This window comes from Bicyclus anynana, chromosome 5 (genome assembly GCF_947172395.1).
Source record: "Bicyclus anynana chromosome 5, ilBicAnyn1.1, whole genome shotgun sequence".
In the NCBI taxonomy this organism is placed as follows: Eukaryota; Metazoa; Arthropoda; class Insecta; order Lepidoptera; family Nymphalidae; genus Bicyclus; species Bicyclus anynana.
In genome coordinates, this window is record NC_069087.1 from 3,760,641 (window position 1) to 3,782,876 (window position 22,236).

Sequence of the window (22,236 nt, forward strand, 5' to 3'; positions counted from 1 at the left end):
CGCTAGCCTGAACGACATCATACGTCGTGCTCTTGTCACCGCCGGCGCGCCAGCCGTTTTGGAACCTAACGGTTTGGACCAGACGGCATGTCTTTGATGCCATGGAAGATGGGTAGGCCTTTGGTGTGGGACGCGACTTGCGTAGACACCCTTGCGCCTTCACATCTTCCTGGTACGATGGGATGTGCAGGCGCTGCTGCTGCATCAGCAGAGACCCTCAAGCGGCGCAAATATAGCAATCTCGTCGGAGATTACATATTTGAGCCGTTTGCGGTCGAAACACTAGGACCGTGGGGTCCGAGTACACGCTTTCTTTACAAAGAAATTGCAAAGCGTTTAATCGACACCTCCCGTGACCAGAAGGCTGGCCTATATTTAGGCCAAAGAATTAGTATTGCCATACAACGTGGCAATACTGCCAGCCTTCTGGGCACTTTACCTATGATCGTCGATTCGGACGAATTCTACGACGCCTGAGCCTTTAGATATAGTTTAAATTTAGTATATTTTCTTTTTAATTTTTATAATATGTAGTTATAGATATTTAGGTACGTAGATTTAATATTAGTTTAACGCTCGAAACTTTTAATTTGTAATTTTTCCTCCATATAGTTAATGACTAAAATTGCAACGGTCGCAGGTGTAATCGCAAGCCACTTGCTTGCGATTACAACTGCACACAGGAGAAATTATGGTCGTGAGCGTAATCGTTATGGTCGCTTAGTTGAACGTAACTATTACAGTCTCATAATTGATTTTACATCTTTTTGTTTTAGATAATAGATATAACTATAATACTACCTGATTCTGTGGTGGTGAAGTTCTTCATTTGTTCTATTAATCTGTGGTGGTGAATTGTGAATATGAATATCTTTAATCTGTGGTTTAACTTGACGTTTTAGGTATAGATTTGAAAATTTTAAATTTTAAATTTTAGCTTGAACATAGATATCAGGCCCTCCCAACCGTAGAATAAAAAATGAGAATCCTCCATCCTTTACTAACAAAAGAGAGAGATATCTCCATCCTTCTCCTTGTTATGGGCTGTAGTAGGTGGTGGCCATGCCTATCTCTTTCACCTGTACACTTAAATAAACTTGCACACTGTTACAATTCTAAGTATCGAAGAACTGATGTGATTGGTCAAATTTACACAAGGAAAAAGAATGGCTTTTATGAATGAAAGAGAATTTGTGTATACCACGTGCGTAAGACTGTTTTGAATTTGTTGCCTCATGTCTGCGCCGCCATTGTAATTTTACTGCGAAAAATTGGTTTTCACTTTTCAATATTTGAAATCATCGAAATTCGCATGAGCGCCGCTGGAATTACCAATAATAAGGACATATCTTTCTTGTTACTTAATTATTTTCACTATTTAAAATACATTTTGATTAATAAAGAGATATAGTGCGATTTGTGCTTGGTTACTGATAAAAGTAATTTTGTTTTAAATTAAAAATGAGGCAATGTGTTATTCCTAAGTGTAAAACGCGATCAAGTTTACGTGCTGTACCTTTTACTGATAACACTAGATGGGAGGCATGGTTGATCAATTGTCCAATATTACGGAAATATACTCGTAGGCAGTTAGAAAACGTTAAAATTTGTGAAAACCACTTTCTACCCAGGTATGTAATTAATCATAGATTGACAAAGGATGCTATTCCTACTTTAAATTTAGAAATAACACTATCTAGTCCTAATCAACCCCTTCAATCTGATCCAAATACTATTTCACGACCATCTGTAATTTCAAAATTTCTAGAAATCTCTTCCACTCAGTGTAATGAATTCCTGTATAAAATAGTTGACCATATTCCATCTACTTCATATACAGACAGACATCTTCAAATCCATTCAATTTCAGAGAGTCAGTCTGACAGTAGTAAAGAACAGTTTTCAATATTGTCTCCGGTAAATGTTATTGAAAATTCCAATTTACTAACTGATGTCGAGTCTACTTTACAGACTTCAACTGCGAGTCAAGTTGATCCCATGCCTACTAATTGTGAGTCTGCTTTAGAAAACATACCAGTGCACGTTAGGTCATATAACAGACTCAAGTCCTGTAGAAAGTTAGATTTTGTTCATATAGTTCCGGAAGAAAAGTTTGAAACTCCTCGTAAGAAAAATTTACGTCAAGCTAATAAATCATTAAAGAAACAACTAAAGAATAAAACTCAACAACTTAACAGATTAAAGGCTAAATATCAATCATTAACTAAATTAAAACTTTTTATATCAAAATATCCACTGTTAAATCATTTTGGAAAGGTATTAGTAGACTCACAATTAAGATTATCTGGTGTTAAATTAAGAGGTGCTAGATATACGAATGATGAAAAAATTTTTGCACTTTCCTTATCTAAAATTAGTCCAAAATGTTATCGCCATTTAAAGAAATTCTTAAGATTACCAGGCACAAGTACCATAAGCTCTTTATTAAGAAATGTTCCTGTAAGACCAGGTATTAATGATTTTATTTTTCAACATTTAGCAGATGCTGCTAAGAAAACTGACACCATGGGGTTACAATGTGTATTGTTGTTTGATGAAATGGCCATCAATAAAAATTTGTTTTTTAACTTTCATACGGGTGTTATTGAAGGTTTTGAGGATATAGGAGGTGGTGTCAGAACAAATAATGTTGCTGATAAAGTTTTAGTTTTTATGCTGCGTGGAATATTTTCTTCTTGGAAACTACCTTTAGCTTTTTATTTTGTCCGAGATGGAATTAAAACTTTAAATTTAAAAAATATTCTTAAAGAACTTCTTGATGCCATATTTAAATCAGGATATGTAGTGAGATGTACTGTCTCAGATCAAGGGTCTGCTAATGTTGCAGCAATAAATTCATTAATATCTGACACACGAAGAGATTTACTTATTAACCGTAATAATAGTAATGATCCTGATAATGTCTTTTATTATATATATAAAAATAATAAGATATATCACATGTATGATGTACCACATTTATTAAAATGTTTTCGTAACAATTTTCAGAAAAAAGACCTGCTTATTGGTAATCGACGTGCACAGTGGTCCATCATTGAGGAGCTGTATGCTACAGACGGTGAAGCCGGACGTGCAAGAACCACAACCCTGACGGATAAACACATTAGACCAACTTCTTATGACAAGATGAAGGCAAGTTGTTTTAATCCCTTTTTAATACCTTTAAACAAGCATTTCTTGTGTATATACAAGCTGAATCTATGAAAAAGTTCCAACAATTTACATGAAATTTAATATGCAGGGATTTCGGAAGTTTACCCCTAGTAGGTGCACCAAACAAAAATTTGAACAAAGCTCACAGAGATATTCATATAATGCACAAGTATGAGATGAATATTTTAGCATTCTTTGTACCCTCTCGCACCTACTTCTATGGTGTACAGATACAGACTAACTACACAGCCATTTTTAGTCAATTCATTTGTTATACTACAGCCTTTCTTAATGAGTACTGTTCACCAACAAATAAATTAGAAATGAAGGTAGATACCTAACACATGTCTTTTAATAACTTATTTATTTTAAATTATGTATGGTTTGTTTATAAAATGTTATATATTTAGCACATCTGATTGTTCTATGCTAATTAATCATTCATTTAAAAACAAGTTAATTATAATTATTACTAGCGGACGCCCGCGACTTCGTCCGCCGTCCGATTGTGTGTGTATGTAAGTGTCTAAGTATGTTTGTTGTATGATGATGAAGATTAAGGACAGTTAATGGAATTCCTCAACAGTTTTAAGTAGCTACTTTGTGATTGGGTTTGATTAATTTGTATTGATGAGGACTTTTTACCTAGATAGGTTGTGACTGTCATAAGGGGTCTGGTTATGAATACGAAAGACACTTAACAGAACTCTTCAACAATTTACAGTAGCTTTTGTTAGGAATTTAAGTTGTGTAATCATGTCATCTCTTTTTATTTTCATTTATTTGTGTGTATTACCAAGTGTCTCCTGCTACCAAAAAATTCTCTTAACAAGTTCAGTGCCACATCACGCGACGTCGCGTGAAACGGCCTTTTACGCTGTGGCCGGTAACGCGACGTCGCGTGGTGATGCCTAACAACCTTGTACGAGCTATAGAACATCAACCGTATCCTATTGGCTTTTTTATCGTATTTGACCAACACACCATCAGTTCATGCCGTTAGCTGAGTTTACTTGTGAAATTACTTGATCGTCAATGGCTGACTTAACTAATAAATCAAGGTTAACGTCAAACGTCAACCGTCAACACTCAACGTCTTAAATTATTTGAATGCGTTAATAATAATCATATGTGATCTTCTTGATTTTTTTATATTTTGTTGTTTTAATTCTTCCAGTCGAGTTGATCACAAGATTCTTCGCAGTTCTCATAAGTTTGCATCAAAACATTTTGCGCTTCGATCTTTTAAACTGTCCAACAGATTTTAATGCGGTTTTCATTAATGGATATAGATATTCAGATAGGTATTTTATATAAATGTTTTGGTACTCAATACGTAAACCCCGCTTCTATGGTAAAAATTAATCATTAATTATTAATCTAGACAGGAAAACTAACTCTACGGTAAAAGTTTTATCGTGACGCATAAACTTTTTTTCATCATCATGGGGGGGTATGGGGGTATAGGAGTGGGGCATCTCCTTTAATAATTTAAGTTACCAATGTATTATGATACGATTTTTATAAATAACTAGCGGACCCCCGCGACTGTTTTCCGCGTGAAAATCAATGTGAAATCAATGTGAATCAAGTGAAAATCTTTTAAGCCAAGTTTCATTTGAATTCATTCAGTAGTTTTAGCGTGGTGCCCGGTAGACAGACAGACAGACAGACAAAAAATAACAAAAGTGTTTTGGGCCTCAGTATCGATCATATTATAATGATCTCCAACAAAAACTTCCAAAATATATTCAATAGCGGACCCGGTCAAGCTTTGCTTTTACTTATGTGCCCTTCTTCCCTACCCCTACTCTACCGTACTCCAACCCTACCCCTACCCTACCCCTACCCTGAGTTGTTTTTAGACTACTTTTTTAATTTGTCTCATTTCATTAGGAATATTCTAAAGAAAATAATTAGCGAAATCTGTCTGTCATCGAGACTTGCGCTTATCAACACATTCAGCGATTCATCTATATAGAATTACTAGCGGACGCCCGCGACTTCGTCCGCGTATAAATTGATGTAAACTTCTCTACCTCTACCTTACCCTGCTCGTAAACCTATACCCCTACCTTACCCCTACCCTACCGCTAACTCTAACCCTACCCTCCCCCCACCTTACCCCTACCCTAACCCTACCCGTACGCAATCCATACCCTATCCTACCCTACCCCTAATCTACCCCTACCCTACCCCTACCTTACTCCTACCCTACCGCTAACCCTAACCCTTCCCTACCCCTACCTTACCCCTACCCTACCCGTACCCTACCCCTACCCTACCTTACCCTACCCTACCCCTATCCTACTCCTCCCCAACCTTATACCTTCCATATCCTTCCCTACCCTACCCTACACTTTCCCTAAATTACCCCTACCCTACCCCTATCCTACCCCTTCCCTACCCCTATCCTATCCCTACCCTCAGCAAAATTGGTCCAGCCTTTTGAGCCTTTTGTGCAATGACCAAAAGACTATAATTTCCCAAGCGACTTCTATGCTAATACTATAAAGAGGTAAAGTTTGTGTGGTTGTCGGGGGTAATCTCTGGATCTACTGGACCGATTTGGAAAATTCTTTTATCAATAGAAAGCTACATTATTTGCGAGTGTCATAGGCTATGTTTGGTCATCATATTCACACGGGAACGGGAACCACGTAATTGAAACCGCGGGGCGTTATATAGCGGCATTTTTGCGACTTTCAGAAATTTTGTATTATCTCCGAAACTATATAATTAATTAACATACTGTAAAGGGCAAATCTGATCTCTATAATATCCTTGTGATTATTAAATAATTTATTTTGATAAGGATTTAAGTTTAGTTGTGTAAATAATGACGTAAACCTTAGTTTAAAATTTAAATAATTTATTAAAGTACTAACGGTATTATATCTGCTAAAATATAAAAGATAGATATATGGTGTCGCGGACTTTTTTGTAGAACTTTTAACGGTTCAAATAGCCTCCATACATTTATATCAGTTATACGCAATGGTTGAGGCAGCGCATGCGAATAAGTAAGTTTTTCAGTCCGACCTGTAAGAGAAAACCCGCCATAACTCAGTAGTTATATATGATAGAAATATAAAATATAGCCTATAGCACTCCCCAATAACGTAGCATTCTTCTGGTGAAAGAATTTTTAAAATCGGACCAGTAGTTCCGAAGATTACCCCATTTCAAATAATTGTTACAAACTTACAAACTTACAAACTTTACCTCTTTATAATATTAGTATAGATAGAAGATTGTCAGAGTTAAAGTTTGTGTGGTTGTAGGGTAGGGGAATCTCTGGATCTACAGGACCGATTTTCAAAATTCGTTCAGCGATAGAAAGCTACGTTATTTGCGAGTGTCATAGGCAATTTTGAAGTGAAACTTCTTTAAGCGCATGAGGGTAAATTTTTTACAGATGTAACGTCACGCCGGTATGCAACGGAAGTGTCGAAAAAGAGAGAGAGCGATCGAGACCGATTGAGAGAGAGTAAGACAGGGCGAACGTAGCATGAAGCAACTAGCCGTGGAGTGAAAGTAGGGAGCAAGCAAGTGAGAAAGATTGAGAGAAAAAGTGACACAGAGCGAACGTCGTATCACGCGCAGTGCTATGGAGTGAAAGGTGGGAGAGAGCTATATTGAGAAAGATTGAATGAGAGAGAATATACGAGATATCGAGAAATAATACACGCCATTGTGTATTCGTTTACTAGTTAATTATTATATTTTAATGACAATTAAATTCCTAACCTATCATTCTTTTTCCCTTCCTCTTATCTAGTCTCGGAAATCTAAAGTTTTAGATTTGTATAAATAAAAAACAAGATTTATAAATTAGTTCTTCACTAGTTGTGTACTTTGTACGCACGCATTTTTTTTTACTCCGTGTTCTTTCGGGAACAGGAACTAGGAGGGGGAAACTGCAGGCGTCTTTTAGCGGCATTTTCAGGCGTCTTTGCGGAAATGAGTTCTGCTGCATTGGACGTAAAGGAAAATAATCTATTGCGCTATTCCTATTTTAGCCTTAATGTACTATCCCTCCTTGATACCTACCATAATTTGTTTTTAAATACAACCGACTTTAAAACTTTAACGTACCCATGCAACTAAAAAGGGAAAAATAACATTATAATAATTTCTACCTATTGATCACTTTGAAGTCGGTGTCAAGCCTGTGATCTATTAATTCAAGGCGTATCATAAATATTGTTGTCTCAGACATTCTTTTTGTCATTCAAGTGACTTTTTCAGTAACGACTAAAATCAACACCACATGGGCTTGGCACCGACTTCTAAGTGATCCATAGGTAGAAAATATTATAATGTTATTATTCCCTTTTCAGTTTCGTGGGTACGTTAAAGTTTTGAAGTCAAATCTACTCAGCGTTAGAATTAAAGTATTGGCTAGTCTATACTAATATTGTAAAGAGGTAAAATTTGTGAGGTTTTAGAGGGTAGACTCTGGATCTACTGAACTGAATTTAAATATTCTTTTAATAATAGATAACTATATTATTTATTAGTATTATAAGCTATATTTGGCGTTGAGCGTCTGCTAAAAAATTTTGAGGAATTGTATGGTTATGACCGTATTCAGTCATGTGGGCCTATACTAAAATACTATAAAAAGGTAAAGTTTTGGGTATTGTAGGGGGTAATCTTTTGATCTACTACACCGATTTTGAAAGTTATTTTAATATACTAGAAAGCTCCATTATTTGTTAGTGTTATCGGCTATATATTTCATCTTCGTATTCCCACGGAAAGGGAATTACTGCGAGGCGTCGGCTAATGATGAATATATCACCCCTATTTTCCCACCCTTAGGGTAGTAACTTTTTTTTTAACTAACATGAGACTAATTTTGAGGTCATATCTAATAAAAGAAAAGTTATTAAAATCTGACTAATATAAAAAGTTATTCGTGGTTTTACTTTACAATTAATGGGTAGGTATACATTCAATGATACTGTTTTCCTACTCTTATTGTTATGTTTTTTTTCGTATTCGAAATATATTTTTTTATTATATTTCCTTTCTAATAAAACAAAATTATCAAAATCGGACTACTCAGGATTGTGATGTTTGGAAGTCCCTACAAAAGGCCTATGTCCTGCAGTGCAGGCTGATATAATGATGACGATGATGATAAATTTGAAAAAAAAATCCAACTCTTAAGGGTAGGAAAACAGGGGATGATTGAGTGTATACCCATTAATTTTAAAGTAAAACTACGCGGAACTTTCTTATAGTGAAGTAGATTTTGATTTTTGATTTGGCTGGGCACGCGCCTAATTATTTGTGGTTTGTGGTAAGGCCTCCGACCGTGGCTTGCCGAAGCCACGAAGCACATAAAACTCGCAAATTCCGGCCGCGCACCGATATATATAATAAATAACTCAAAGCAAAAGCGGAAGCGGAGCGGAAAAATAGCTCACAATGCGTTCTGGACACAGTAAAACATCAAATGTCGGTCTATCTGTCTGTCTATATGTTCGTTATAGAAACAAAAACTACTCAACGGATTTTAAAGAAACTTGGTACAAATATTCTTCATACTCCTGGGTATAGTATACTTTTCATCACACTACGATCAATAGGAGAGAAGAAAAATACGAAAAATGGGTGCCTCATGATTTGACTGATCTGCAGATAGAAACGCGTGTTGAAACTTGTGTTGCCTTGTTGACCCGGTACAGAAATGAAGGAATATTAGATTGAATTGTAACATGTGATGAAAAGTGGATTCTTTATGATAACCGGAAAAGAAAAATGCAATGGCTGACCCCAGGTCAAATGCCACAACAGTGTCCTAAAGCAAAACTTACCAATAAAAAGGTAATGGTAACTGTTTGGTGGTCTCAGCATGGTGTTATTCACTATAGTTTTCTCCGATCTGGTCAAGCAATAACGGCAGATGTCTATTGTGCCGAACTTCGAACCATGCTGACAAAACTAGCAGTTAAACCCCGACTCATGAATCGTACTTCACCATTATTGCTCCACGACAACGCGAGACCTCACGCAGCACGAGAAACCATTTTAACCCTTCAGGAACTGCAGTTAGAAACTATTCGTCATCCTCCGTATTCACCAGACCTTGCTCCAACGGACTACCATTTTTTTCGTGATTTGGACAATTATCTACGTGACAAGAAGTTTTCTTCCCAGGAGGCAGTACAAAATGCTTTCACACAGTTTGTGCAGTCTAGATCGTCGGAGTTCTATCGCAAAGGCATTAATGACCTTCCCATTAGATGGCAGCAATGTATAGATAATAATGGCAACTATTTTGATTAAATAAATTTGTTAAAAATTAAAAAATAAACAATTTAGATTTTCAGTACAAATCGGCAATTTCATACTTTAACCCCTAATAGTAACGTGGCAATACGTTAAAAACACGAATCACGCGTCTTCGCGTGATGAATATATATTTAAAAATGTATAACCTTATGTTTTACAAATGCAAATTAACGGCTTTTTAAGCGACTTAAAAAAAAAGGAGGAGGTTCTCAACTCGACACGTGTTTTTTTTCATATTTGTTACTTCATAACTTCATCATTTCTTATTCAATTTTGAAAATTCTTTTTTTGTTCGAAAGATTATAGTTTCAGATTGGTCTCATTTAATTTTTATGACAATCGGTCCAGTAATTTTGTGTTAAAATGAAAATAACGAATTTTCCCGTACTGTGGCGTTCACTATGCTAGGACACACTAAAGACTGAAAAATAAAATCTTTGTAACAAAAAACTTCAACGTCAAAATCACGAAAAAAAACTAAAAAAGGGAAAAATAACATCGTATGTGCTACCTTCAGAGGGCGTAGTGGCAGATCAAACTGCCACTACGCCCTCTGACTCCCTCTGACTCTCTGTGACTGTGACGATCGCGTTATCGTAAACGCGAATTATATAAGTAATTAAAACAGCGCCATCTGTAGGCACTACTGCACAACTGTTTCAATTCCATATAAATTCGCATTTACGTTAACGCGATAATAACAGTACGAAAATATTGAAAACTCCCACTAGGCACACTAATCATTTTGAAGGCAGTGCCAACACAGTAATGCAGTAACTTAAGCCGATTAAAATTTAAAACATAAAGTTTTAGGATTTAAAGACCGTTCTTAACCATGGTTCTTTCAGAAACGGCTTTAATTATTATGTCACTGACTTGCTTTGTATTTTTCGGTTTCAAGTTTTTTTTTTGTTGTTTTGAAGTCGTTTTGTTAAAAAGATTTTATTTTTGTTGGCCATTTAGGTAATTCCAAGATTTTGGCTTGGCAATGAATGTGTTAAGAAAGAAAGAAAGCATGATATATACTTTTCCTAAGGCAGAAATTGAACCTAGTACCTCGTGATCCGCATGGGCTAAGCACTGGACCAACGAGACAATTACTATTATGTTATGCATGTTATGTACAGTGTTAAATGTTCAATTTTTAACCAAATTTCATTTTACATTACAGGTCAAACTTGCTGCAGAAGTATTTAGCAACACAGTCTACACCTCTCTATCGATGCATTTGAAGACACTCGAACGATTTAGAATGGATCATAATTATAGTGTCCCACCTATTAACATTGATAATGGCTTTTTCACTGCTGAAATAATATTATTCATAAACAATTTGTTTGATAGCCTTAATGGTGTTGGTCATAAAAGTACCAGTTTACGTAATGCTTTATCTTTAGAATCAGATCACTTTCAGTTTTGGAATGAAGCAGTGAAAAAACTACAATCAATGAAATTTGATGCTACAGGCTCAAGAGAAATGAGGCCAATTTCATTACGTAACTTTTGTCACGATATAAAAACTGTAAAGCATCTTTGGTCAGATTTGAAAAACATTTCAGGCGTTAACTTCTTGAGTCTCAAGCAATTAAACCAGGATCCCCTGGAAAATTTTTTTTCACAAATCAGAGGTCATGGTGGCTCTAATACACACCCAGATTGTCACAATTTTGTTTCGTCATTTAAGACATTGTTAATTAATGATATGACATCTGATAGTTCTATATATGCAAATTGTTCTCGCGATAAAGATAAAATGCTCGGTTCTCTCAGGAGTTTAATTAATAGACCAAAAATAGATATTCAATGTATTGATTACACATCTCAACATCAAAATTTAGATTTCATAGATACTTGTATTCCTTCCGAAAACGTTTTTCAAACTCAAGCTGTGTCATATATTGCAGGTGCAATTTGCAGATATTTATTTCCAAAACTAGATTGTGCAGATTGCCAAAGTTGTAAAAATGCACTATTGTCTGATGTAAATGAACCATTTCACTCTTTAATTGAATCCAGAGAATATAATGCAAGTACCAGAAATCTTTATTATCCGTCTCGTAATCTTTTGAGTCTTGTATGGCAATGTATTTATTTAATTGAACAAATATTGCCAAAAATTTGTAACGTTTACATTTACACAGATTTAATTAACGTATTTAAAAATCGGCTTGATACTTCTTTCTTATCTTGTGACAAGCATAAATTGGATTTTTTTAACGCTTTTTGGTTGTTTGTCATTAGAATGCAAGTCAGACAATGGTGTATTAATTTTAATAGGAAGATGCACAATGTAGATACTAGAAAGAAAGGAAAGGAAATGGAAGATATGCTTAAAAATAAAGTAAGTAAAGGTGCTAGCTATAGATCTACACGCCGCCGAAGTCAGTAATTTTTTCATACTGTATGTTTATATTCATATTTTCTTAACTTGGAATTTAAATTAAAGATTATTTTTCATGCTATTTATCAGTCTTTCAAATTTCCATTTTCAATTCTTTCATACTATTACTTTTGTAAGTGTAAGTTAATAGGTATTTGTATTCTATTATTATATTCATTTTTGTTAAGACTATTTAACTCAAAAACTTACACAACTGATTTTAGAAATTCATTCTTTATTAGAAAGCTACATCTGTAACATGTACAGGGTGCTCGGGAGTATTCCCCATAAAGGAACCGAACTGCATAACTAATATTTTTTTTAATTAGTAAATAAAAACTTTTTATGTTTTCATACAAAATTCAAAAACTCCGACTATCCATGTAACACACGCCTTTATTCTATCCTTGCATTTTAAAATACGTAAAACTTGGCTACGTATAATTATAAATATGTATGTATTAATTTTCGTTAAAGAGTAACCCCAGAGTTATAGGAAATACTGCCAAACATCCTGTATAATCAAAACTAAGTTACTATTCCGGTAAAACCATGGAGTCTGCTAGTAATATACATATAATTAAGTATAAGTCCTAACATATCTGTGCCTCCTGTGATATCCTGTCCTTGTATTTTAAATTAGAAATTTTGCTCTTTGTATATTGTAATGTATATTTTTTTCTTTGTATATCACATTCTAATGTATATTGTAAAAAAAATTTGCTAAATTTGTGAAAAAACGTTTAATACACTAAACTAAATTGAACATGCGGGATTTCACGGTATTTGGAACTATAATGCGTTTTTGTTGTTTTTGGAACTATAATTTTGCAAAACTTACAATCTTTGTTTTTCGTGTATTATAAATATTTACTAAATTTTCCTATAATACACATTACTAAATACTCAATTAGTGCTGGGTTAATTATACTTTTAATATTTATTTTTACAAGAGACACAGATATAAAATATAAGTATAATCAATAATTATTTAAATAAGTTTATAGTGTTACTCCAATTTTTCTTATAGGAACTTTTTATTTGATAGTGAAAATTATTAATTTTCACACAGACCCATTTAATTTAAATTTAACTTTCAAGACTTACCTAAATAATTGACATATTTTTTTTAGGTTTTTAGATAACCTTACCACTTAAACTTATTTTTGGTATAATGGTCTCTGATCCGGCATTAGAAATATATACCCTCATCTGTTTTTAGTGATGATAAATAATATTCACAGAGACACATAAAGAGGTTGCCAATACTTAATCTTACTGATAAGCCGTACTGTAGTATGTGGACTAATTACTAACAAACAAATTGAAAATGAGGGTATAAATCGCTAGCTTTTAAATTTAAAAAAAATATTCGCCTAATATGCTTGGACAATTCGTAATAATACCTAAACGAGGAGTAGGGTAGGGTAGGGATAAGAAATAAGTACGGTAAGACTGGAAGAGGTAGGATATGATTGATTTGCTGATGTGCACATAAGTCAAAGCGAAGCTTGACCAGGTCCGCTAGTAGTTAATAATAATTATATTATTAATAATATTTTATGAAAACAACAATACATGATTTATAATAGAAATAATTATAAAATAACGTGTTTTGTACCCTAATTTGTAAAAAAATGTCTGTTGGTAAACAGTGCACATTGAGTATTGCTTTAGTATAGTTAAATTTCGGTTAAATGAAGCCCAAAATAAGCTTTCATTTTAAATATTAGACGACTAAATAATTGAAGAGGGTATTTAGCATTAACTCATCTGTTTATATCTGCCAACCCCTCTGTTGCAGCTGTGAAAGCAAGCAACCTTTCTGTTTTGAACTCTGTTGGGTATATTCTTCTAGAGTACGATTTTTTAATTAACTAATGAGGGAAGTAGATTAAATATTAAATTTAAAAAAAAATCATTTTATATCATACGGCCGCAATTTAATTAGGCAACTTATTTGCAATGTGTCAATTTGAATATTTTCTGTAATTTATTTTTTATCCATAATAAAACGGATGAAGGTAATAGGTATATATTTCATATGCCACATCTCCTACTAAAACAAAATGATTGTTTTATAATTAATAATTTACAAAGTCAATTACATTTTGTCAATCTATACTTCTATACTTATACTAATAATATAAAGAGGAAAACTTTGTTTGTATGTTTGTTTGTTTGTTTGTTTGTTTGTTTGTTTGTTTGTAATGAATATACTCAGAAACTACTGGACCGATTTTAAAAATTCTTTCACCATTAGAAAGCTACATTATCCACAAGTAACATAGGCTAAATTTTATTTTGGAAAAAAATAGTGTTCCGTAAGATATTTGGGTTTTTCGGACACAAGTGTAAAAAATCAACCAGAAAAGTTACTTATTTTGCGTACGCTGCCTAAACTATAAAAGATAGAACCATAAAATGTTCTAATTAGTTGTAGATCTTATAAATATCTACAAAAAAGGTAGTTGAAAATTTACACCGAGTTTCACGCGGACGAAGTCGCGGGCGTCCGCTAGTTTTATATAAAAGGAAAAATAGTAAAGAACTTCTAAGAATATTATTTTGATTCTGTTACTCGGTTCTGTCTCCAATTTATTTGTTTATTGATTCCTCATAATGTTATAGAAAAACAATATGTAAATGATTTTCCACCAGCCTAAAATTTGTAATTTTGGGGATTGTAAATGTTAATGACAATTGTAAATAATGATTTTTTTAAAAGAGCAACTACTGAGTTTCTTGCCGGCTCTTCTCGGTAGAATCTGCCTTCCGAACCGGTGGTAGAGTCGCTACACAATTAACAGACAACAAAATAAATATATTTCAATATACTATAAGACTTTTATTTCCTTTTATTGTAAATAAGTAAAAATAAATTTAGGTGCTCAAGTAGTGTAAGCGAAAACCGGAAATTTCTGAAATCGGTACAATGAAAAATCTTCAACAAGTGTGTGCGTTCAGCACTAATTTCTCTAATTACGATTTTTCACATCCCTAATTGTACTACGATTTCTATGCATGTGTTGAATCAGAAAGAGATAGGACTTTCGCCCCACATTTAATTTTTTCCCAAGAGTAAAAGAGAGGTCCGAGAAATTTATGAATGAAATTTTTATACACACATACAAAATTTCTAACCAGCACAAAGCTTTGTTCTGAGTCAGAGGTCTGCTTCATTTGTGGTCTGTGATAGATATGTTGTTTTATTAAAAATTAAAAATGCTTAAGTTATTAAAACAAGAACACAGTTTACTGACTGAAAATATATTGAAAACATTTACTCAAAACCGCATTGTAACCTTATTGGATTTTCTTGAAGAGGACGTTGATAAGTTGTCAACATTAAGCAAATTAAGCTTGCCACAAGTTTTAGAAATACGAAACCATATTCTTGCGAAGTACTCAGCACCGTTATTAAACGGTACAAGTTTATATGTAAACAGATTAACGTGTAAACAGTTCATCAGAACTGGAATAGATAGGTAGATTTCTAACTTTTTAACTTCATTTACTTAATTCATTTAAATACTCTATATCTTAATAAAACACAGTTGTTTCCTTTAAGTTTAGATGAAATTTTAAGTAATGGGATTCCTGTTGGATTTATTACTGAAATATGTGGCCTCGCTGGATGTGGTAAATCACAATTATGCATGCAACTTGCAATAAATTGTGTAAATAATACCTCTTCTGTACTCTACATTGATACCAAAGGTGATTTTTCTGCTGTAAGAATCCAAAAAAATTTAGAATCATGTGGGTTCTCTCATAAGGTAAAAAAACCTAATATTACATGTATTTCAAAGTTAATTTTGGAGTAATTTGTAGAATAGAACTTAAAAGAATATCTTGAACTCTTGAGCTTGTTTAATTATTATTTATAAAATGTACTTTAACTTTAATACATAATGAACATTAATATATAAATATACATAATAAGTACTATTCAAAGATCTTTCAAATCATATCAAAATGTTTCAGGAAATGGCAATCACAATGTTACAAATAAAAATTATACACATATGGACTATGGATGATTTATTGAAATTGTTTGCGGAACTTAAGAATGGTATTCTTTTTATTGAGAACTTGTCTCTGATTATAATAGACTCGTTACCAAGTCTAATGTTTCAACATTTTGGGGATGATAATAAAATAGGTACTTAATTTATTTTCAGTTGTGTCCTTTTTATACAAATAAATAGGAAACTTATTTTACTTCTTTGGTTAACAGGATTAAAATTTTTGAACAACTTTGTTAACTACGCAAGACATTTGAGCAAAACATTACAAATAGGAATTGTATGTGTCAATATTCAGACTCGCTGGATTGATCAAGATTTAGTAGAGCTTGAAGGTATGATAAAAAATTATCCCTTTATTCCATGTACCTAAATGAAATTACAAAAAAATCATTAGTTACATTAAAATAATTAAATTACAGATGATAACCAGGCTACTTCTACAAGAGAAACAATTTACACTGAAAAGTTGAATAGATGTATGGGCAAATACTGGCAAAATATTCCTAATATAGTACTCCTTTTAGAAAAATATCAAAATTCTAATGAAAATGTATTTACAATAAATGTGTCGCTAATTAAATACAATAATCCTCATATCAGTAAAAGATGTCAATTAGAAGTAGGTATGTTTGGAATAAAATAAGAAAGTAGTTATTAGTAGCATTGCAGTATTGTTTCAATCTGATAATTCCTCTCCTCTATTTTCAGTTTCTAAGGATTTATCATGTAGGTATTTTTAAATATACTGAATAATGATATTTAATTTATTTTCCCCTCAAACTAAGCGAAAACCTGTGCTGGCCGCACAGGTTTTCACTAAACAATTCAAGCGTTAAAACATTCCTACCTACATAGACTAAAAAACTTATAAGTAATAGTAATACGATATATAATATATATTAATAACTTTATAGACGAAAATTGGTTGGGAGGTAGATAGGTACCTAACTATACCTATCCTCCGTGAGTCGTATTCCTCATGTGTGAGGGTCGTGACCACCTCCATCTCTAATCCTTGTCTTTAGGATGGTATGCCATTCTTTCCTATCTCCGGCTACGTGAAGAGCATCGTAAACTGTGGACTCGAGTGTAGTGCGGACCTGGTCGGACCAACGCATCGGGCTGCGCCCCCGCGATCTTTTTCCTTCCACCTTGCCAGTAATTACTAATTTTTCCAGATTATCTCCGTCTTTCCTGGCAATGTGTCCGAAGTACTCTAAAATACTCTTGAGGCATATGGTGGAGAGTCTAATTTTAACCTTGAGTTGGGCAAGTATAGATGCGTTAGTCCTAAATGCAGTCCATGGAATCCGGAGCATTTTCCTCCAACACCACATCTCGAAAGCGTCAATCCTTTTGCGGTCTGCAGATTTTAAGGTCCACGTCTCAGCCCCATAGAGAAAGATGGAAAAGACGAGTGTGCGACGAGTTTTATTTTAGTTCTCAGCGAGATGTTACGGTCTTTCCAAGTTTTATGTAGCTGAGACATGGCACTCTTGGCCATCCCAATCCTTCTTCGTACGTCCAGTTCACAGGAGCCATTATTCGTGATGGTGGATCCGAGGTACACGAATTCTTCAACAAAATGTAGGTTGAGTGCACCAGTGAAACCTAAGGTATGTGATCTATCTATGACCATGATTTTGGTTTTGTCTTTGTTGATAGATAGGCCCAAGTTAATGCTGACTCGTTCCATTCTCTCCAGCAATGTGCACATTTCTGCTTCATCTGCGGCCAGGAGCGTAGTATCATCTGCATATCGGAGGTTATTTAATTTTGCTCCACCAATGCGTACGCCTCCTTCCCACTGGTCGCAGGTATGCCTCATAATGTACTCGCCGTATGCGTTAAATAAAATAGGCGAGAGAATGCAGCCCTGACGCACTCCTTTGCAAAATTTGAAAGGTTGGGACATCATTTCGTCAATTCTGACTAACTATACCTATACCTTATTAATAATTATTATCTATACCTTATATAATATCTATACCTTATTAATAAATATTATCTATACCTTATTAATAATAATTAAATTTATATTCTTACTACGAACTAGAACATTAATAACATACCTATTAAACAAGAAAATCGTAGTAATTATTCGGTAGATATTATTTAAGCTCTTTGCGGAAAAGCCTAGAACCCAGAGCCGTAATGTCAGTTACAAAGTGGATCTTCATGGGATCTTTCTCTCAATGAATTTTCTACTCAGAACTTAAAGGCCGTACAGACTACGTTAGTATTTTAGTCGAGTACGTACAATTTTTGGGCGGTAAATCCAAAAATTGTTCGTACTCGACTAAAATATTGAAGTAGTCTGTACGGCCTATTAGAATACGTAGACTTAGCTTTTATCTTACAAAAGTGCGCTAAACATCTGTCTATTTAGTTTTCTGTCAACGAATCACATAAATGCATACATGGGACATCACTACGTTTTGTCATTGTCACGACTTGTCAGTTGTCTCTTTGTGGTTGGTTCGTATTTCAATCATTCATCATTCAATATTCTTCTTCCATTTCGTCGCGCGCCTACCAGGCGATGCGCAGCTTGCTGTGATGGTTTTATTTAACATTATTATATATTTTTCAATTTTATGATATTCACATCTCGTAATAAACCTTGTAGTGTAATTTAGTTAAATTTTTCTTTATGCGTTTTGAAAAAATGGCGAATCAATCCCAGAAAATTATGTACAAGCTGGTACTGACTGGAGGTAAGTGTTAATTCTATTTAAAATAATTAAAATAAATTGTGAGCGACGTGCAATTTATGCGTCAAATAAGAAAATTATATTGTCACAAGTTATAATATTCCTATTGTTTGTATCAAACGCTGTGTATTTATAAATAATTAGCTCCGTTATGCACGTGGGGATTTGGCACCGTTTTCATACATACATGCCGCTTTATATACTTTTTAACCTAAACAGGGCCTTGCGGCGGAAAAACCACCGGACAATCTCGACTGAGTACATTCTTCGAAAACTTGGGATGGAAGGTAATATTTTTCATTATGTATCCATATCAGTGCAACACTTTGACATATGTATTGATTATGTTTAAATCCCTTATTTCTATTGTGAATTTAAATGAAACCACAAACATCTGACCTGTATTTATTGGCTTACAATACATCTTTACATAATCAAAGATTCAATTCAAGATAATTATAATATGATTTCCAATAAATGAATTATTTATAATACTTTTCAAAGTATTACATTCTACGTCTATGTTCTAAACTTCTTGATTCAGCAAACAAAATTTAATAATATTTTTTTTGGATTATCTACTTTGAACAAATAGTTCTTTAAAATTTGTTCCCTGTGGTTCATTTCCTCGTATGGTTGTTTCTCTTAGTATGGTTTCTCCTAGAGGAGATCCAATAAAACATTGTTCCACATTGTGTTTATTTCCAGGTGTTCCGGGTGCCGGAAACGGCTACCGTCCTCCTAAGGTACGAAGTGCAACCGTCTCTCTATTGAGTGTGTTGCAACCTCAATTTAAAAAGATACAGTATTTTAAAGCATAAGCTGTACCAAGCGATTCAACTTGCATTGTCTCTATCAAACATTAACTTATATACAAAATCTTCTTTTCTTGAACTTATTTAATATATATTTTTTTCAGAATGATATAATTAATAAAATTCTTTTACTAGGTATGTGATACCATGAAAATAAAATTGTGACAGTGATAATAATATTAAGCTGAATTTATGTTAGTTCCTCAGACTAGGCTTGTTTGTGAGTCTGCATAGCATTGGTGTTTAGTTATTCAAATTTACTTACTGCTATCACTATGCTATAATGTGAAAAATATATAAAATTGGCTCCTAAAAGTATTGTTTCTGTCAATAATGAGGAAATTGATTGTTAAACATTAGTGGTGTGCAAATTTAATGTTGATTATAAAACAATTGTTACTCAATAAATTGATGAGTGTCTTGTGACACAATATTTTTTTAAAATTTTAAAAGAGTGCTGCCACAGAAGCAAGTTGAACATTTTGGTTTAGCCATTGCTTAGATCTTTTCTTTCTCAGCATGTCTCCATTTGTGCTAATGTGATTGTACACGAATCTCTAAATTGACATGTCAAAATAGTGTTATTTTTTTTACAGCAAAGAATGTTAAAAGATTACACTATTTTTGTAGCTCTCATTTTAGAACTTTTTGTACAATCACTGGACACTATTTAACTAGGATCTGCCTATTATTAATTTTGTTGCAGGCAAATCTTGAGCTGAAACTAATTGACTTCTGTGAATTTAAAGCAGTCAAATCATTTAAGTTTGTGATTTCTATTATGCAATTAATTTTACATTATATGGATGCCTACACACATTCATAAGGGTAAAGTTGTCTGAAGACCTGCCAAGGCAGTAATGCATTATTAGTATTATTTCCTTGGTAGAAAATTTACTGTACAATTGTAAATAATATTGACAATACAGGGCATCCTATGAGTTTCGCATAATAAGCAAATTCTGGTTGAGTACAGGGAATATGCTAGAAAGAGTTTTTCAAAATCATACCCAAATTTTTATTTTTATAATAATGTACAATTTTAAACTTTTATTAAATGCAATGTGCATTTAATAAAAGTCTTCAAGTTGAATCATTTACAATAATTTTAGACAGTACAACTTCTGTTGTTTATAATTTAGTTTGTATGTCAGCAGTTTTAATACCAATCTATATACATATTTATTACCTTTGTCTGCAAATTATTTTGTTTTGTTATTGCAAATTACTGCAAAATTACACTAAAAATAAGTTAATGTGTTGTAGAATTAATTTTTATTTTAGTTTGTTTAAATTGTTTTTATTATAAAGTTACTTCATTATAATTGGATCATAATCATTCATTTAGTGACTGAAACTGCAATAATATTGTTTCTTTTGCAGTGGAGGTGTAAAGTTTGCAGACCTCAGTCCAGAAGAAGGTAAGAATTTGTTCTTATAATCATCTTTATTATAATTTATTGATATGTTCATACTAATTATATTTCTATAGGCTGAACAGTTGTCCTAAGATGCGCACGACATAACTCAAAACGAGAGATTACAAATGGCGACCAATAGCGGCAGTCTCGAAAATATCGCTCTCTCTTTCGTGGTGTTAGAATGAAAGAGAAGGCGATATTTTAACTCCGCCGCTATTAGTCGACAAAATGTCTTTTCTCTTTACGAGACATGTCGTTTACCCATACTAGACTACAAAAAACCATGTCATGTAGCAAAAAAGGAACTTGTGTCTTTTATAAGAAGTACCTGTGGCGCCCCCATTCCAGGTTTTTATATTTCTGGTCAGGCTATACATTTTTGTAATAAATTGACAATGGTTTGTTTATTATCCAACATGTCTACTTAAATATATTTTCGTATGTAAGTAAATATTACGTTGTTCTTAACGTATATTAGAAATGATTTGTTTTGTCTATTTTTATATCCCTGCCTTTGAATGTGACTTTTACTTACCTAATTTTAGTTGGGCGCGCGGGTAGCTTGTATACGTAATAAAAAATCCTTTCTCATAAAGAATTTTAAAATCGTTTTAGTTGATCGGAAAAATTCAAGATGCATATGAAATTTCAATTAATATGTAAATGTGTATACTATAACGAACAGCTGTTACAATACATTATATCTAACTTGTCCCGTTAATATATTTGAATAAAATAAATAACGACTTACGTTACGTGTTGAGTTACAATGGATAGGTGCTATTGATTGATTTATTTGCACGATAATCTCTAGAACGGTTAAAAATGTTTTCATACCTTCCATAGTTACTAGTTTGTTCTTTTTTTTTAATTAAAAATAACATTAGCTATGTTTTTTATGTTAAAATTGACTAAGATATTCTCTTTTTATAAGAATAAGTACCGATATTTCATACTCTAGTAACTAGTTCATAAGACCCCCAAGGGTCAACGGGAGACTCAAAACAACACACAACGTTGTCGTAACAAAAAAATGGGGGTTCACGATTTGTAAGCTGTCCATGAAATTGTATCTAGAAGCTGAAAGTTAATTAATGCAGTGAAATTACATTGGTTTGAGATTATATCTGGGAATGTCGAGGATATTTTTTCCAACAATTTCTACTATAAAACCTTAAAAATCGAGCAGTATATTGAATATGTTTAAGAAGTATATTGGACGCACAATGTAAAAGAGCACAATGTAAATTCCTCGACAGTTATGTTTATTTTCGAAGCTCGCCGCGTTCAAAGCTCGCCGATTTTCGCGCCTTTGTACCCCAGAAATAGTTTGTATATTTATTTTCCCCACTATAATTTTCTTTGTAGCCTTGATGTTACTCGGCTAATGTTTCT

General features: G+C 33.3%; 2 protein-coding genes across 4 annotated transcripts in view; both read left to right on the forward strand.

Moving 5' to 3' along the window:
• The first annotated feature begins 15,022 nt into the window (after positions 1 to 15,022).
• LOC112048440 (DNA repair protein RAD51 homolog 4) lies at positions 15,023 to 16,551 on the forward strand. Its single transcript, XM_052881700.1, has 5 exons — positions 15,023 to 15,348; positions 15,432 to 15,639; positions 15,848 to 16,025; positions 16,101 to 16,223; positions 16,311 to 16,551. The coding sequence occupies exons 1-5, from the start codon at positions 15,086 to 15,088 to the stop codon at positions 16,532 to 16,534; spliced, it is 996 nt and encodes a 331-aa protein (XP_052737660.1). The 5' UTR covers positions 15,023 to 15,085; the 3' UTR covers positions 16,535 to 16,551.
• Positions 16,552 to 18,376: 1,825 nt separating this feature from the next.
• The window catches only part of LOC112048437 (TRPL translocation defect protein 14), a 35,691-nt gene continuing 31,831 nt past the window's right edge, over positions 18,377 to 22,236 (forward strand). Inside the window, exons 1-4 of one of the 3 annotated variants that reach the window (XM_052881699.1) lie at positions 18,377 to 18,608; positions 18,825 to 18,892; positions 19,314 to 19,351; positions 20,804 to 20,841. In XM_052881699.1, the coding sequence (XP_052737659.1) occupies positions 18,545 to 18,608; positions 18,825 to 18,892; positions 19,314 to 19,351; positions 20,804 to 20,841 (208 nt within the window). In that variant the 5' untranslated portion in view covers positions 18,377 to 18,544. The remainder of the gene's footprint in view (positions 18,609 to 18,824; positions 18,893 to 19,313; positions 19,352 to 20,803; positions 20,842 to 22,236) is intronic. The other 2 variants (XM_024085961.2, XM_052881698.1) reach the window with 2 other exon arrangements.

Coding starts and splice junctions, on each gene's coding strand:
- LOC112048440 (XM_052881700.1), top strand. CDS start 15,086: ATGCTTAAGTTATTAAAACAAGAACACAGTTTACTGACTGAAAATATA. Junction 15,349..15,431: donor ATCAGAACTGGAATAGATAG/GTAGATTTCTAA, acceptor GTTTCCTTTAAG/TTTAGATGAAATTTTAAGTA. Junction 16,026..16,100: donor TGGGGATGATAATAAAATAG/GTACTTAATTTA, acceptor TTTGGTTAACAG/GATTAAAATTTTTGAACAAC.